The 18,042-nt window shown below is 39.1% G+C and overlaps 1 protein-coding gene across 2 annotated transcripts in view; it reads left to right on the top strand.

Moving 5' to 3' along the window:
- The window catches only part of LOC100818892 (protein SWEETIE), a 49,475-nt gene that overhangs the window by 28,758 nt on the left and 2,675 nt on the right, over positions 1–18,042 (top strand). For both annotated transcript variants that reach the window (XM_003551804.5, XM_006603005.4), the window contains 14 exons: positions 608–701; positions 6,280–6,485; positions 6,772–6,916; positions 7,013–7,081; positions 13,565–13,621; positions 13,814–13,900; positions 14,116–14,244; positions 14,329–14,532; positions 14,893–15,348; positions 16,264–16,329; positions 16,534–16,631; positions 16,740–16,839; positions 17,139–17,283; positions 17,592–17,899. In XM_003551804.5, the coding sequence (XP_003551852.1) occupies positions 608–701; positions 6,280–6,485; positions 6,772–6,916; positions 7,013–7,081; positions 13,565–13,621; positions 13,814–13,900; positions 14,116–14,244; positions 14,329–14,532; positions 14,893–15,348; positions 16,264–16,329; positions 16,534–16,631; positions 16,740–16,839; positions 17,139–17,283; positions 17,592–17,899 (2,164 nt within the window). The remainder of the gene's footprint in view (positions 1–607; positions 702–6,279; positions 6,486–6,771; positions 6,917–7,012; positions 7,082–13,564; positions 13,622–13,813; positions 13,901–14,115; positions 14,245–14,328; positions 14,533–14,892; positions 15,349–16,263; positions 16,330–16,533; positions 16,632–16,739; positions 16,840–17,138; positions 17,284–17,591; positions 17,900–18,042) is intronic.

Genomic DNA, 18,042 nt, shown 5'->3' with positions numbered 1-18,042 from the left:
GGTTAAGATCAAACACTTTTTTATTAGTTTCATTAGGTAATTGCCTTTGCATTTGTTTTGTAATTGTCTCACTTCTTTATTTTAAATAAGAATTTATATTAGAGAGGCTGAGAGATGTCAGAAGGAATACAAAACCTGGTATAAGTCATTCTCCTAGACGAGTCAATAGAAGGCAATACCAGTTAACAATAATAAAACGTGCAACATGCAATAAAACCAAAAACGAAACTCTCCTGTAACATATTTGGTGAATACTAAATCTGTGTTGATAATTATTCTTGCTTTTCTTCTTTGTTTGCCTGCCTTTGTTGCCTTTGGTTTATTTTAAATGTTTTAATCTTCAAAGGATATGTTTATATTCATCTTTGTTTACTCATAAGAATGTTGGTTAGCTCTCCCTCAGGTTCCACATTTTGTTTTATTTTATTTTATTGAGGGGGTGGTTTAACGAATTTATTTTAAGAGGGAAAAGGTGGATGATGGCATTTCCCATGGTCAACCATAGTTATAATTTACATTTATATTTTATTAACAAATTGGAGGCCAACCTTAGTTATTGGTATTTGGCTTTTAGACTGCTGAGTTTTTATTCCTTTCATTTGCGCAGAATTGGTAACCTAGTGCGAACCACAATTATGCGATTACTCTGTGCATCTTGTTCTTCATGTCCTTCACATTGGATTTCAGTATGTCGCAAAGTGGTAAGCTATTTCAAAAAGAAGTATTTTATATATGCTTTACGGATTACAATTTACAATGTCTAGAAACTGTACTTCAAAAAGACATGAAAACTGATGCTTTTAAAGGAAAGTAAAGATAAATACACATGGGAGATGTGAATATTTTCTTTTCACACAAAATTGTTAGAGAAAGATCCAGAAGTAAAAGGGCTGCTGTGTAATACATAACATTTTGTGTGTGTGTGTGTGGGGGGGGGGGGGGGGAGATAAGAGAGTAATCTGAATTATTTCATTATTATGATTTGAGTTACAGAAAAGGTATTATTTATAGAGTACAGAGTTAGAGTCCTAGCTCTAACAGACTGACAGCTGTTGCAACTAACTCAACATCTGTCATAACTAACTGAGAACTAGCTCTAAGCTACTCACAGGTATGCTACTTACAGTATGATCTATACAGCATATACACTATCGTGGCCTTAAGTGATTCATCCCCATACAATTCTCTAGTTACAATGAGAAAATAGGCCATGTATAACCAGTAACATAGTGACTCGTGGATGCATTTTAGAAATTACTACCAAATCACAAAGCAAGCTTAAATTACAATCTACTTTGGCTACTAAACTGTCAGTGAGAAAAAAAGATAGAAAACAGCATCATATGACTGTGATGGGTTCAGGTCACAATGGATGGTACTGCTTTGATGGTTGATGCTATGTTAAAAAAACTTCATACCCCATTGCCCAGAGGCTCTTCGCTATGCGAAGGTATGGGGGAGGGATGTTGTACGCAGTCTTACCCTTGCATATGCAAAGAGGCTGTTTCCGGATTCGAACCCATGACCAACAGGTCACCAAGGCACAACTTTACCGCTGCACCAGGGCTCGCCCTCATGGTTGATGCTATGTTAAATAGTTATTTTTCAACCACTGGGAGAATCTCCGTCCGTCTCAAGCCCGCCGTGACCATTGGGTTCAAGCCCTTGGTCATTCCACTTCGGACCGGTCCGATAGTGATACCGATGACGTGGACCAATCCAAGGTGACCAAGGGAGGGAGGCTCACAGGCGTCTGGTCTGGTGCGGTTTTCGAACCCCACAACGGTCGTATTACCCAGAGTGGTAATGTTTCTCTTACAAAGGGTGAAAGTCAAAAAGGGGATTGCATGCAGATAGTAAAGGCAACAGAGAAAGTTAAAAGTGCAGATGAGAGGTAGGAGGGACAGCTTTCTAACGAAAATATGGAAAGCTCAGACATAGACCCAGAGGGGGACAAGGAGGTGGTTCGTCCTCTTGAGGAGGATCAAGTTATTGGGTGTGACAGGTCTGCAACAAACAAATGCTTAGTCAACGAATATTCTGGTCAAAATGTTTCAAAGGAAGATACACGGGATTTGGGCCAGAAGCAAATAGGCCCAAGTATGTCAGCCACAAAGGTCTATGTTAGAAGAAAGGAGGTGCTGCCTAGCAAAAGAAAGGACCATTACCTTCAAGGAACAGAGGTTGAAATAGGTCCAGTTACAAAAATAGACAGCATGTTGACAACCCAAGGGGATTTATTAGAAAAGCAGTGTGCTTTAGTAAAAGAATAGGGCCTGAATTACAGTGATGATGATATGAAGATAAAGGAGCTTATGTTGGATATGGATAATAGAGATAATAGGATGGCAGCTGAGATGGGTATTAATAAACAGCAGATATGATTATTTTATCTTACAATTCAAGAGGTTTGGGGAGGGGGATTAAATGGGCAGCTATTAGAAGGCTCATTTCAAAGTATAAGGTGGATATTGCTTGTATTCAAGAAACTAAAAAAGAGAGCTTTACTAAGGAAATATGTCAGTCCATATGGGGGGATTCATCTGTTTCATGGGACAATGTCCCTTCAATTCAAGCTGCTGGTGGGTTGTTGTGTCTATGGAACAATTCTCTCTATTAGGTGGAAAGGAGGGTGAAAGGTAGCAACTTCCTGATGCTCGAAGGTACATGGCTCCATAACAATCAGAAGATGTTCCTTGTTAATGTCTATGCACCCTGTGACATTGCTGGGAAGAGAGCCCTTTGGGATGATCTGAAACAGCTTAAGGCTTCTAATCCCCCTGGAGTTTGGTGTTTTTTGGGAGATTTCAACAGTATTAGAAGCCAGGAAGAAAGAATTAGCTCCTCTCAAAGAGTTCCAGACCATTTGGGTATCTCAGAATTCAACCAATGGATTCAGGAAATGGAGCTGCAGGAGATTAAGAGTGCTGGTAGTAGCTTCACATGGATCAGGCCCAATGGTAGTGTGAAGAGTAGGCTTGATAGATTCCTGGTTTCAGACCAGTGGCTGTCTACTTGGCCTGATAGCTGTCAACATGTCCTCCCAAGGGACTTTTCTGATCATTGCCCAACCATCTTGCAGACTAAGCTGGTGGATTGGGGTCCTAAGCCATTTAGGGTAGCTGATTGGTGGATTCATCAAAAAGGATATCAAAAACTAGTGAAGGAGACTTGGAGTAGTGCCCAGCAGGGGGGTTGGGGGGGTGTTGTTCTAAAAAACAAGCTGAGGTATCTAAAAGATGTCATAAGGCAGTGATGTAAAGAATATGGGTTCATTAATGACAAAGGAATTCAGAAAATCCAGCAGAAACTCAATGAAGTGGAAGATATAGCATCCATTAGAAGTCTATCCGAGGAAGACATCAAGGCTAAAAGAGACTTACAGCAACAATTGTGGGAGGCCTCAAACGCCTATGAATCCCTTTTAAGACAGAAATCTAGAGAAAAATGGTTAAAACAAGGGGACTGCAACTCAGCATATTTCCATAAAGCCATAAATTTCAGAAGAAACTATAATAGTCTACAAGGAATTCTCATTGGTGGTGTGTGGGTTCAGGACCCTATTGTAGTTAAGAATGAAGCTGTGAGTTTTTTCCAAAAAAGATTCACTGAAAAGCATAACCTCAGACCTACCCTTGATGGAGTTCAATTCCCCTCAATTAATCAGAGGCAGAGGGAAATTTTGATTGCTCCTTTCTCAGACCAGGAAATCAAAGATGCAATATGGAGCTGTGGTGGGGAGAAATGCCCTGGACCGGATGGATTTAACTTCAATTTTATTAAAGAATTTTGGGAGGTGGTGAAATCTGACTTCAGAAGATTTGTGGATGAGTTTCATGTGCATGGTTGCTTCCCTAGAGGCAGTAATGCTTCCTTCCTGGCTCTAATTCCCAAAATTAATCACCCTCAGTCGTTTGATGATTACAGACCAATCTCCTTGATTGGCTGTATGTACAAGGTCATAGCCAAGTTACTAGCAAATAGATTGAGGCTTGTTATATCTGCTCTTATTGATGAGAGACAGACAGCCTTCATCAAAGATAGACACATCCTGCATGGCATATTAATCCTCAATGAGGTGATTGAGGAAGCTTGCAGCAGTAAGAAGCCAGTTATGGTCTTCAAGGTGGACTTCGAAAAGGCTTATGACTCAGTCTCATGGTCTTTTCTTGACTATATGTTGCAAAGAATGGGATTTTGTCCAAAGTGGAGACAATGGATTTCTGCATGTCTCACAACAGCAACCATATCAGTTCTAGTTAATGGCAGCTCCACAAAGGAGCTTGTCCCTACTAGGGGCTTGAGGCAAGGGGATCCTTTAGCCCCATTGCTATTTAACATAGTTGGTGAAGGCATCACAGGATTGATGAGGGAAGCAGTGCAGAAAAATCTATATAGAAGCTACATGGTTGGAAAGAAAAAGGAACCCACTAATATTTTGCAATATGCTGACGACACAGCTTTTGTGGGAGAGGCTGATTGGGAGAATGTTCTTGTTTTGAAGGCTTTGCTTCGAGGCTTTGAATTGGCTTCTGGATTAAAGATCAACTATGCCAAAAGTCAGTTTGGGATTATTGGAGGGATGGTCAACTAGGCAAATGAGGCAGCCCAACTTCTGAACTGCAGGCAAATAAAAACTCCTTTCTATTATTTGGGTATCCCAATTGGGGCTAAACCCTCAAGCGCATTGGTATGGGAGCCTTTGATCAATAAATGTTAATCAAAACTATCCAAGTGGGCACAAAAGAACATATCCATGGCAGGGAAGGTGACTCTAATAAATTCCGTCCTCAACGCCTTACCAATATATCTGCTTTCCTTCTTCAAGATTCCCCAAAAGGTGGTTCATAGACTGGTGGCACTGCAAAGGAATTTTCTGTGGGGTGGAGATAGGGAGCATAAGAAAATACCGTGGGTAAAATGGGAGGATGTTTGTCTTCCTAAGGCTGAAGGGGGACTCGGGATTAAAGAAATTGCTAAATTCAATGAAGCTCTGCTGGGCAAATGGATTTGGGCCCTAGCTTCTGACCAACAGCAGCTATGGGCCAGAATTATTAACTCCAAATATGGTGGATGGAAGGAGTTCCAGCTTGGAAGAAATAAAAAGGAATTTTCCTACTGGTGGAAGGATCTGAGGAAGATTTACCATCAGTCTCAGCACAGCATATTTTATCAAAACATGGTTTGGAAGATAGGTTGTGGTGACAGGATTAATTTCTGGACAGACAGATGGGCAGGGGAAAGCACACTCAAACAGCAATACAATCAACTTTTCATGATCAGCAGTCAGCAACATAGCCTCATTTCAATGATGGGTAATTTCTCCCAGGATAATTGGAGATGGGACTTGAAGTGGAGGAGAAATCTATTTGATCACGAACATGATTTGGCAGTGAGCTTTATGGAGGACATTACATCTATATATATTCAGAGAAATGTGAAGGACATTATGATGTGGAAAGCTGAACCTAATGGTGTGTACTCCACTAAGTCAGCTTATAGTCTAATGTTGAAGCCAAATGTTTCTGGTTCACAAGCCAGGATTTCCAAACTAATATGGAACCTGAAAATACCCCCAAGGCAGCAGTTTTCATTTGGAGACTTCTTAAGGACAGGCTCCCCACTAAAGGGAATCTTTTAAGGAGAAATGTGGATATTCAAGATGCTGGTTGCCCACTCTGTGGCCAAGTGCAGGAGGAAGTGGGGCATCTCTTTTTTAATTGTAAAAGGACAATAAATTTGTGGTGGGAATCTATGGGATGGATCAAGGCTGTAGGACCTCTTCCAGCCTCCCCATTAAACCATTTTGCTCAATTTTGTGATGGTTTTGGGGCAAATATAAATCAGAGTAGATGGAGTGGATGGTGGGTTGCTCTAACTAGCACTATATGCCATCACAGGAATCTTTTGATATTTCAAGAAAAACCTTTTGATTCATATAAAGTCATGGACGAGGCTATGTACTTAGTTTGGTCTTGGCTTAAATCTAAAGAGAAAGGTTTTGACATTAGTTTTAACCACTGGTCTTCCAACATATCGGAATCCTTTGGTTAAACTAAGTCGGATTGTCTTTTATTGGGATAGCTTGGGGTTCTTTTGGAGGGCAGCACCAGAGGTGCTTGTATTTCTTTTAATTCAGTACCACTTGTACTGCTTTGATCATATTAATAATATATATAATTTTTGCCTTCCAAAAAAAAAATAGTTATTTTCGGTCAAAAAAAACTTTCTTTGATACTTTACAATACCCTTCACAATGGTATGATGGGATTATTACAGGTCCTTGCAACATCATTGAGGAACACTGAAAATAATAATATTGCGGCAAATGATAACCCAGATGGTGATTCAAGGTTGAACCATGAGGATGATGAAAATATGGTTCCTGGCTCCAACAGTGGACAGAGTCACAAGTTTCAAGCTTCCATTGGTACCACTAATAGGGAGAAGTACCTCAGATATAAGACCAGACTTTTTGCCGCAGAGTATGTATTTCTCAACTATGTAATTTAAATTTTTATATGAATATATTGAACTTACATGTTTCTGACAATGATAAATTTACCCTATTTCAAATTTAAGAAAGGATTATGTCATCTGTTGTTAATGTTAATGTATCTAATGCTAAAAATACTGTCATCCTTTAGTAAAGAATTAATCTCGAAATTATGTCATGTTTTATATTTTTAGACTGATCTTTCTTCTGATTAAAATCCAATTTCAATCTTTCTTAACTATAATTTGTTATTTGATTTATTAATGTTATTGCAGATGCTTGAGCCATCTACCAGATGCTGTTGGAAGTCATCCTGCACATTTTGATCTATTTTTGGCAAGGAAAGAACTTGCAAGTGGGCAGGCCACTGGTGATTGGTTAGTTCTCCACTTGCAAGAGTTAATATCACTTGCTTATCAGGTACTGCTTAGCTATGACTTACCTTTTGCATTTGTATTGAATATTCAAGATAAATTAAAAATAATCATGTCCTCCCTCTCATTTTCCCCATATCAGATTAGCACAATTCAATTTGAGACCATGCAGCCAGTAGGCGTCAGTCTTCTTGGCATTATTGTGGACAAGGTAATATGTTCACTGTGAAATATGATGGCTTTGCAACTTTAATGCCTCTTATCTTTTTTGATAACAATGCAATTTTTTTTATGGCAAATGAAGTCTTTTTTTGGAGCTAATTAACATTTTTTTTCTTTTTATTCTTTTATCTTTTATTTTCCGTAAGAGCATCTTGTTGTTAGCTTCGGGGTATGTGGTAGAACAACGGGAGAGGCTTTTAGAGTAGTCTGTTAATTATGATACTCTGTTATATTTTACTATTTGGTTTGAGTGAAATGCCTGTATCTTCACAAATTCTTTTCACTTTCTAATAAAAGTTTTTGACATATCTTTGGTGTGCAGCCCATGATATCTTTAAGTGGGCCTCTAATGAATATGCAAAGGCATTGGAGAGCCTTATTGTGTTGAATACTTGTTTTATCCTTTCTATGTTTCTCATTTACCTTTGATGATATCTGGTCCACCTATTTTCTTTGAAATCTTTATTTCTTCTGTCTAATAGTATTTCATCTTTTATCAACACACTGACTACAAGATTTCAGTATAGATGAGAAAGTGAAAGAAAGAGATAGTAATAGAAAATTTAGTGTTTCTGAGATGAGTTTTTGTATTCAATACAATCTGCTTACAGATCAGTAACACTTTTTTTTTTTATCAGCCAAAATAGATATATATTAATTAAGTACCAGGGGTACTAGAAAATACATAGACAACTCAGGATTGGTCCCTATGCAGTTTGAACCAATTCTGAGAAATTAAAGATAATACAAATATTTGCTTGATTAAGCTATCCTAGACTATTAGAAATCCTTCGCTGATATTGGATGACCATTGGTTGAAATGGATAATGAAATCCTTCTCCAAATGTGTGAGCCATGTCCATAACAAGAAAATTGCATCATCTAATATTCTGTTCGCATTGAACTTCCCATTGGAGAAAATCATGTCATTTCTTTGCTTCCAAATGGTCCAAGTCAATGCAAGCCACCACCACTTCCATCTTGACCTCTTTCTGTCTTTTACTCCATGTATGTGATAAAGAAAGTGTTGCCTTGGGTGATATGGGAAAGCCCCCGAGAGATTCACCCAAGACATTGATTCCGACCAAAGTGGAGATATTTTGGTACAATGAAAGAATAAGTGTGCTGCGTTTTCCTCCTCAGATCTGCCGAAAGGGCACCTTGAGTCGTCTACCTCGATTTGCCTCCTCTGCAAGTTTGACCTCGTCGGAAGCCTATCTCTTATGAGTCTCCATGCGAATACCGAAATTTTTGAGGGAATTTTAAGCTTCCACAATTCCTTAAAAGCCCCATCCAGGTTCCCATCAGCCTCTTCCTCCCATAGAATGCAATAGGCAGATTTAGCCGTGTATTGGCCACTCGGATCTGCCTTCCACACCCACTGGTTGCCTTGCTAAGCCTGAATCCTGATGCAGTCTACCACCCTTAGGAAAGAGGCCGCCATATCTACTTCATTATCGAACAAAGGTCTCCTCCATCTGAAATCCCATTCCCATCCATTATCTGTGAAGGCCCCCATTTGTTGTATGTATTGATTTTGCTGTGAAGATATACTATACAACCTAGGGTATCTTGCTAGCAGCGATGCTTCCCCATCCATCCATGCATCCTCCCAAAATTTAAACCTATCCCCACAGCCCACCTTCCACATTGTTGAGTTGTTGATTATGACACCATGTTGTGGATTTTGAACCACAAGTTTTAGATCCCTCCACCATATAGATTCCGCCTGTGCTCTAATTCCTTCATTTAGACCCCTCCACCCACCATATTTCGAATCCAACACCCTAGCCCACAACTCTTCCGGTCGCTGAAATAGGTTCCATTTCCACTTACCCAGTAAGGATAAGTTGAAGGAATTGATGTCTTTGACTCCCAAACCCCCAGCTTCCTTTGACATGCATACCGTCTCCCACTTGACCCAAGCTATTTTCCTTTGCTGCTGATCACCACCCCATAGAAAATTCCTCTGAATTCTTACTAACTCATCCACCACCTTTTGAGGAACCCTGTAAAAAGAGAGAAAGTATATAGGAATAGATGTTAGTACTGATTTTAAAAGAGTCACTCTCCCCCCGAACAACAAGTGTCTCAGTTTCCACTTCACTAGTTTTCTCTCGCACTTAGAGATGATAGGATCCCATGTCTGATATCTTCTCGGATTTGCTCCAATAGGAACACCAAGGTATGTGAAAGGGAGTGTCAACAAGCTACAGTTGAGGTAATTAGCAGCCTCTCTTTTCCATGCCTCCATTACCCCGAAAGCACCAAATCCACTTTTAGCAAAATTGATTTTGAGCCCCGATGCTAGCTCAAATACCCTCAACATTGCTTTGATAGCTTTTACATTTGCCATTGATGCTTCTCCAAAGAACATAGTGTCGTCCGCATATTGAAGGAGACTAATTTCCACCTTGTTGTTGCCACACAAAAAACCCTTAAACATCCCCTTCTGTAGCGCCTGAGTCATAATACCATTCAAAGCCTCCGCAACTATGTTAAAAAGTAACGGTGATAAAGGGTCTCCTTGCTTGAGCCCTCTCCGAGGCAAGAATTCTGTTGTAGGACTGCCATTGACCAACACAGAAATTGTTGCTGACTTTAAACATCCCACCATCCATCTAATCCATTTTGTGCAAAAGCCCATACGCCTCATCATATAAATCAGAAAATTCCAACTAACAGAGTCATACGCCTTCTCATAGTCCACTTTGAAGACCATGCAAGGTTTATGACATCTTTTAGCTTCATCAATCACCTCATTCGCAATCAACGCACTGTACAACATGTGTCTTCCTTCTATAAATGCGGACTGCCTTTCGTGAATGATGAAAGACATTACCTTCTTTAGTCTGATTGCTAACACCTTTGCAATTATCTTATAGATGCACCCTATCAATGAGATAGGTCTATACTCATTCAGCAATTGCGGATCCAGGACCTTGGGAATTAAAGTGATGAATGATGCGTTTAAGCCTCTTGGAAAGGTTCCATTTACATGAAATTCGTCCATGAAACGCAGAATATCGGGCTTGAGAATAGGCCAGAATTGTTTGATGAATTTGAAAGACAAACCATCTGGCCCCGGGCTCTTGTCACTACCACAGTCCCGCACCGCTTCCAGCACCTCAACCTCCTGAAATCGCCTCACCAAAGTCTCATTTTGCAGGCTATCAATTGTCTGAAATTGTATCCCATCCAGTGTAGGCCTATTATGCTCTGATTCTTTGAAATGCTGTTCAAAGAACGACCTGACAGCCTCTTTGACTAATATCGGTTCATCCACCCAAGACCCTTCAATCAGCAATCCTCGCAAGCTGTTATGTCTTCTACGAGCATTAATCATCAAGTGGAAATACCTTGAATTACAATCTCCTTCTTTGACCCACCTAGATCTTGCCTTTTGCCTTAGCAACGACTCGTGGGATTGAGCCGCTCTCCATAAATCCTCCTGCAGCTGTTTCCTGCCTAATGTCTCCTGATGAGATAGTTGTCTATCAGCAGTGATCTCCTCCAGCTTATTCAACTCTTGCTCAATCTTCTGGAATTTCTTAAGTGTATCCCCATAATGGTCTCTATTCCACTCCCTCAACCTGAATTTGAGTGCTTTTATTTTCATTTTTAATGCATACCCTCCCCATCCACTTAGCTGGTTAGATGACCAACTTTCCACCACAGCTTTCTTGAAAGAAGCATTTGCTAGCCAACACTCCATTATTTTGAAAGGCTTAGGTCCCCAATCAGACCTTCTCGATTTGAGCAGAATTGGGCAATGGTCGGAAAAATTTCTCTCTAGTGTATATTGAGCTGTATCAGGCCATCGTGTAAGCCAATCCGCAGATACGAGGAACCTATCTAGTTTGCTTCTAGATAAACCATTAGGTCTAACCCAAGTGAACTTGCTGCCCACCCATGCTGGTTCCACTACCTCCAACTCTTCAATCCATGCATTAAATTCCCTAGATCCTCCATCCTCCAAAGCCCTGTGACAAGCACCAGCTCTCTCTGCAGCATTTCTGATGCTATTAAAGTCCCCTAGAATGCACCATAAACCTTCCTGGTTCTGATTTTTCAGCTGCAGAATAGATTCCCATAACCCGCGTTTGCGATGAATATCACAAGGAGAATAAATGTTGACAATATTCACTGGTAGGTTCTCCTGAGTCCACTTTCCTGATAACATTATATATCCAGGCCCATTGTTCTTCCTTTCCAATCTGAAAGATTTTTCACTCCACAAACATAAAATACCACCCGCAGTGTTAGTTGCTGGCTGCGCTTCCCATTGAACTTCAGAATCCCCCATAAAGCTTGACATAAGGTTCTATCTATCATCTCCTTTTTTGATTCCTGAATGCATAACATATCAGCATGATGTTTATTGACCATTCTCCTAATTGCTGGTCATTTAACCCTCCTCCCTAAACCTCTTGCGTTATATGTGATAATATTCATGGAGTCTTCCTCATCCCTCCCAATTTCTCTGACTCTTTAATATCCCTTTCTTCCAATTCAACCATTTGCTGCACCTGCTTCACATTGTCATTCCATCCAGTTACTCCTAGTTCCTTCGCTAACTGCCATAGTATTTCTGCCTCCTTAGAATTATTATTAATATCTTGCATTTCATCCTGCTCCATAACTTGGCCCATATCATCATGACAAGAATCCTGCTGCTGAATATTTTCATGGTTATGGTCTTCGCTATTTAATTCCTGTTGGGATGGTACTTTTCCAATTTCCAAGCTGCCACTTAGGTTCCTCTGCACTCCATTTTCCAGAGGTTGCTTTTTACGCCACTTTTTCCTAGCATACACACTGATTGGGTGTTTTTTGTTTGAGTGGGCCTCTATTTTATTTTCCTGGTGTGTTTTTAAAACATTGGGGGTGCATGGAAGTAAAATCAGCCCATCTAAGTCCACTTGCTCCTTGTCACGTGCATAAGTTTGGTGAAAGCCAGCAACTTCAAATTCTGACCCATTCCCTTCTGCCCTGATACTTCCCTTTTCATGCTCCTCTTTTGTCTTCTTGTCAGGGGTGCGGGATCCGTTGACCACTTCTTTCCTTTCCTCGTACCTGTCTTCTGCCTCAGCTCCTGCTCTTGTCTCTTCATCCGCTTCGTTCTGTCTTTTGTTTGCTTCTGAGCTTGCGTCGCAATCGCTGCAACGGCTCGAGATTTTTATCCACTGGTCCAAAGGATTACCCAGACGGTCGTTTTGTGTGTCGCGACCGCCAGGTAATGCGTGATGTTGAGTAGATATAGACAGAATAGCCAGCTGTTATGAGAAACTATTTGCATGACAGATACAACAGTTTATAACTAACAGTGTTGTTAAATGGCGGCCATGGCGGAGTTGCGTTGCGGTTTTCTGAAAAAACGCCACCGAATAGCGGTGGCGTGACGAGTTAAAGATGGCGGCGCCATGGCGGCCATGGCGGCCATGGCGGATGTGGCGGCGAGGCGGAAAATGGCGGATGCAGCTGCAACCCTCGACCTCGAAGCTCCAACACAGCGCGACGACCCACGACCCCTGCAACCAGCCACGACCTCGGAACCACCCACACCTGCAACCAGTGACGACGAGCACGGCAGCGACCACCCAAGGCAACGCGAACGGCGGTGACGAGCACGGCGTGAACGACGGCAACGCGAACGGAGAAGACGACCCAGCCAGAACCGCGACCGTGACTTATACTGGTGGGTGGGCCAAAGCTTTTTTTTTTGTTTTTGCTGCTTGACACCCCTTTTTGCTGTCTGCAGCTTTTTTTCCGTTTTTCTATTTGACACCCCCCTTTTACTTTCGACAGTCCCATTTTTAATTTTTTTTTCTATTTGACACCACAATTTTATTTTTTTTTCTGTTCAGTCCTCTTTTTAATGAGTTTATTTGGTGTTGGTACTTGATTATTGTATGAACTCATCAAACTTTTTTAGTTTATTTGAATGCAATCCTTTGTTTTTTTCAATTTCAATGAGTTTATATATATGTTTTTTTTTTTTTGTCCGCCATTTTCCGTTACGCCATCCGCCATATTTTTATGGCGGATTTTTGACTTTCCGCCATGAACCGCCATCCGCCATTAACAACATTGATAACTAATAATCACACAGCTGGCAACAGCTGGAGTTCTAACAGTTGGAGATATACAACAAAAGAGATTCAGAGAGAGTTAACAAAGAGCTGAGATACACTCTAAAATACTAACAGGCACATACTTTCTTCTGTCTAAACAGTTGGGGATAATTTGACCATTGTTTACTTTTTTGTTACAAATAAAATGTTCAACTAAGTGTTGAAGAGCTCAATCACTTTTTTTAATTATCTGAAGTTCATGTTGGAATATACTAATCAATGTTTTTTTCTGCTTAATTTTATGTTGTCTTTGTACTGCGTGATGTATCTTAATCTTATCATCTCCCTACTGGTCAAGTTTTATTAATTTGTTTTTGTATGTGAATTTGGATTAACAGTTTGAAAAAGCAGCTGACCCCGAGCTTCCTGGGCATCTTCTGCTAGAACAGTATCAGGTATTTGACAAGATATGCCAAATTGATTTCCACACCCTGATTTCATTTCTTGTCAACTAAGGGAGGGATCATTTATTTAATTCACATTTCCTTTTTGTTAGGAGGTCCCGTATAATGCGTGTCGTTTTTATGGTTAAGTAGATTATGAGTTTTGTGATTCACTTGGAATAACTGAAACTGTACTATATATAGGCCCAACTAGTATCTGCAGTTCGTACTACCTTGGACACATCTTCTAGTCCTAGCTTACTGGAGGCAGGTTTGCACTTGGCTACCAAGGTAGCAGGCTTCATCTTTCTCCTCATTTCCTTTTTTATCTTTGAAATTGATTTATTTACTTTTTTAGAGATCCCCCAAAATTACTTCTGTAAATCCAATTGTGGGCTTCCTTGAACATATCTTAGTTAATTCTTTGGAAGTTGGAAATATATGTCTGAAGTTCCTCAAGTATGTGATTAAATACAATTTAACTAAGTAGTATGTGAAAATTTCAGATACTGACAAGTGGAATCATCAGTGGTGATCAAGTGGTGGTCAAGCGCATATTCTCATTAATTTCACGCCCACTGAATGACTTTGAGGACATTTATTATCCTTCATTTGCAGAATGGGTCACAAGCAAGGCATGTAACTCTAATTGTTATTATGTACATGTTAATTTTCCGATATTTGTATATCTTTTGTCTTATTTATGATTTATATTTTAGATCAAAATAAGACTTCTGGCCGCTCATGCTTCTCTTAAGTGTTATATATATGCATCGATGAGGAAGCACCAAGATGGAGTTCCAGATAAGTACCTGGCACTATTACCATTGTTCCAAAAAAGCTCAAGTATTCTGGGGAAGTACTGGATCCATACATTGAAGGATTATAGTTATATATGCTTATGCCTGACCCCAAAGAGGAAGGTATGCCTGAATTTGAACTTACCAAATATTAATGACTGCATAATTTCATCTGGGAGATGAAACCTGTATCAACATGAAACTGTTAATATCTTTAGGGGGGGGATTAGCATATAGCCTTTCTGTGTTTGGGTGCCTAGCTTGTGGTCAAACCTATGGTTACCTAATTCTTGATGTATTGCTAGTATTATTAGGCCACCATTGCTTTGCAAAGTATGGTGCTAGGTTGTATATATAACAGTACCACTTGTACTGATCTTCATATTATATATAATACTACTATATTTTTGCTGATAAAAAAAAACATGAAACTGTTAATATCTTTATGGTTGCCTTCTCATTCTAGTTGCTCCTTTCTTGCAGTGGAATCTGTTCCTTGATGGATTGCAATCACCTATTGTATCTTCAAAACTGCGTCCATGCTTAGATGAATCTTGGCCTGTAATTTTGCAAGCACTTGCACTTGATGCAGTTCCTGTGAATTCTGAAGGAAATGAAGCCTCAGTTGAAAACACCCAAAAACATAGTGCCACTACATATCAATATAGCATGGTTGAATTGAAGTGTGAAGATTTTAAATTCCTGTGGGGCTTTTCTCTTCTTGGTCTGTTTCAGTCACAACATCCTATCATTTGCAGACCAATCATACAGCTGGCTTTTGTTAATGCCAAGCATGGTGGGAACTTGCCAAGTAATGAAGTGAAACCCTCAGGCTTAAAATTATATGAAATTGTACTACCTATGTTTCAATTTCTTTTGACTGAAAGATTTTTTGGAGCCGGGTTACTTACCATCGATATTTGCAAAGAACTGCTACAGGTGGGTGCTATACTTTGACATACAACTCCAAAACAATATTTTAATGTTTTTAGTGGATACAGTCTTCTAAATCATGTCCTATTAAGATTACAGATTTTACCTTAAATGACATCTACTTGTACCTATCCATTTAATTTCACTTGGACATGAATGCATATTCCTCATTTAGTAAATTCATCTACTCCATATGGAAGGGATTGCCTGAGCCTAAGTGAATTATTACATTGGATAGTGTGAGAGACATAAAACCAACCATTCATGTGCTCCACCTAAGTGGTCAGTAGCTAGATCCTTTGCGGTTTACATAAGTTAAAGTGAGCCTATGCATTACTCATGCTTAAGGGCTCGCATGAAGGGGTGCGTAAAATCATTCTTGTACCACCACCTAGTCTCCTCAGTTTAAGGAGAGATGGTTCTTGACACACAGATTTTGCAAACATGATTGACATGCACACTAGATATTCATAATAAACCAGTCCTTGTGAAACATTAGCTTCTTCAGTTCTCTTCCTTATAAACAATAGACAGTTAGTAAACATTTGGAACTGCAACATCTTAATTAGAGCCTCATGGATAATATTGCATTTTGAGAACTAAATATTTTAAATCTAAAGGCAGTCCTAGATATTAAATCTACTTGCATCCTAAATAAACTAGTGATGCTTTTTTTTGTCTTTACTGGTTTGGAGTAGAATGTTTGACTATTTAAAGGAAGAAATAATTGATGAATAATCTGCACTATGTTAATATATCAATGGTAATCCACTACAGTGTCTAAGGAGATAGGAGTGTAGAAGAGTTCTGGATGTTTACATTAATAATAATTCCTATGCTCGTATGGTTGAATGCATATTATATGGAATGGGCATAAATAAAGACTATTCTTACATTTCTTATCCTGTTTAATGGATGCAGATTCTTTCATATTCCACCTACATGGATAATTCTTGGACTAGCCTTGCGATATCCATTTTATCACAGGTAGACATTACATAAACTGATTAAGGATTGTGACTCTGCATTCTATTTTTCTCCTTTTTGTAGTAAATTTATGGTTTATGATAACCCTTCAAGCACTCTATTCCTAAAGCATAGTAGGTTCTCATTGGTAGTCTAGTAAGCTTTATGCTACTTTGTTCAATTTTTTTTAGATGTGAAGTTCTAGTTTCAATTTTTTCCCTACAGGTTGCACAGAATTGTCCACAAGAAATTTTCAATAGTGAAAACTTTGCTTTGATAACAATGGAACTTTGTTTGAACTACTTTTTTAAAGTGTTTCAGAGGTATTTAATTTCCAGTGACTGATCATTTAATGCAGTGTCAATTATTTGATGGACATTTTGCATTGGGTATATATACTATGCTAAAGTTCCTGTATATCTGTTGTCTAGTACCGACACAATTTCAGTTACTCATCCAAACTCTGAAGTAAATGTGATACAAACACTATGTAGCACAACAAAGGCAGTCATTAATCGTATTGAGACCAAGGTGTGTCTGTTGCCTATGATACTTGATAACTTATTTCTGTCTGAGCCATTGTCTTTTTGTCAAACATCTATAATTATGAATTCGTGGAAGTACTTGTGCAATATTTTATTGCAAATTGGTCTTTTAATATATTTGTTGTAAACAATGATCTTCATTGATGATTTGTTCTTATGATTACTTAAGATGCATAAGAATCCCAAATCAGTTACTTGTGCAATATTTTATTGCAAATTGGTCTTCTAATATATTTGTTGTAATCACTGATCTTCATTGATGATTTGTTCTTATGATTACTTCAGATGCATAAGAATCCCAAATCAGTTGTTCTGGCATTAGTTTTACTTGGCTACAAGTGCGTTAGGGAGGCTTCAACTGAGGTGTTGTTATCAGAAGCCATTGACATGGTCAACTGTACAAGTCCTTTATTAAAGAGAATCATTGATGGTAAGCCAATTTTGTTGGAGCTAGTTTGGTGACTTTGGTCCATATTCATGCATGCTTCCATGTGAATCACTAGTTTGAATGCCAATATTTGACATGTATTTCCTCATTGTTTGCTCATATGCATTTTTACTAGTTTTAATTTAATGGAAAAAATGGTATAATCTTTTTTTGTCAAGAAAATGATTTGAGTCTCTCAAGTTTCAATAGCTGGATCTCAGCAACAAGCTATTCAATATAGGAGATAAGAATCAACTTTGATTCATTCAACAGCACAACTGATGAATCTTTTACCCAACTTTGTTTTGTAGATGAGGCTGAGCCTGATGATAGCATTCTCCCTCTAAGAGATATGTTTGGAACTTGTCTGAGTGTAGTTGCTGCTCTGACTAAGGATTGCATTGAGGGATTTCATTTGCAGGAGGTTAAAAGTTTCAACCAACGCAGGCTAATACATACAAAGCTTGCATTTTCTCTTGAACAAATTATATCCATTTCTAAACTAGCTCTTGCAAGTAAATATGCCGAAGATTGTGAAGCAAGGAACTCCATCTGTGTTGGTGCAGTGAGATATTGCATTCAATGTATCCATACTGTACTTAGTGATTCAAATGTGCAGGTAAATGAGTATGTAAGAAATATCACACACACGATAACTGTTACCCAGAAAGAAATACAAATGTATTGGAAAATATCCAAGTCCCACATCATCTAAAAATAAAGCCAAATTAGAATATATAAATGAGGAGCAATCCTCACCCA

The sequence above is a fragment of the Glycine max genome, chromosome 18 (genome assembly GCF_000004515.6).
Source record: "Glycine max cultivar Williams 82 chromosome 18, Glycine_max_v4.0, whole genome shotgun sequence".
In the NCBI taxonomy this organism is placed as follows: Eukaryota; Viridiplantae; Streptophyta; class Magnoliopsida; order Fabales; family Fabaceae; genus Glycine; species Glycine max.
This window is presented reverse-complemented; position numbering and strand designations above follow the sequence as displayed.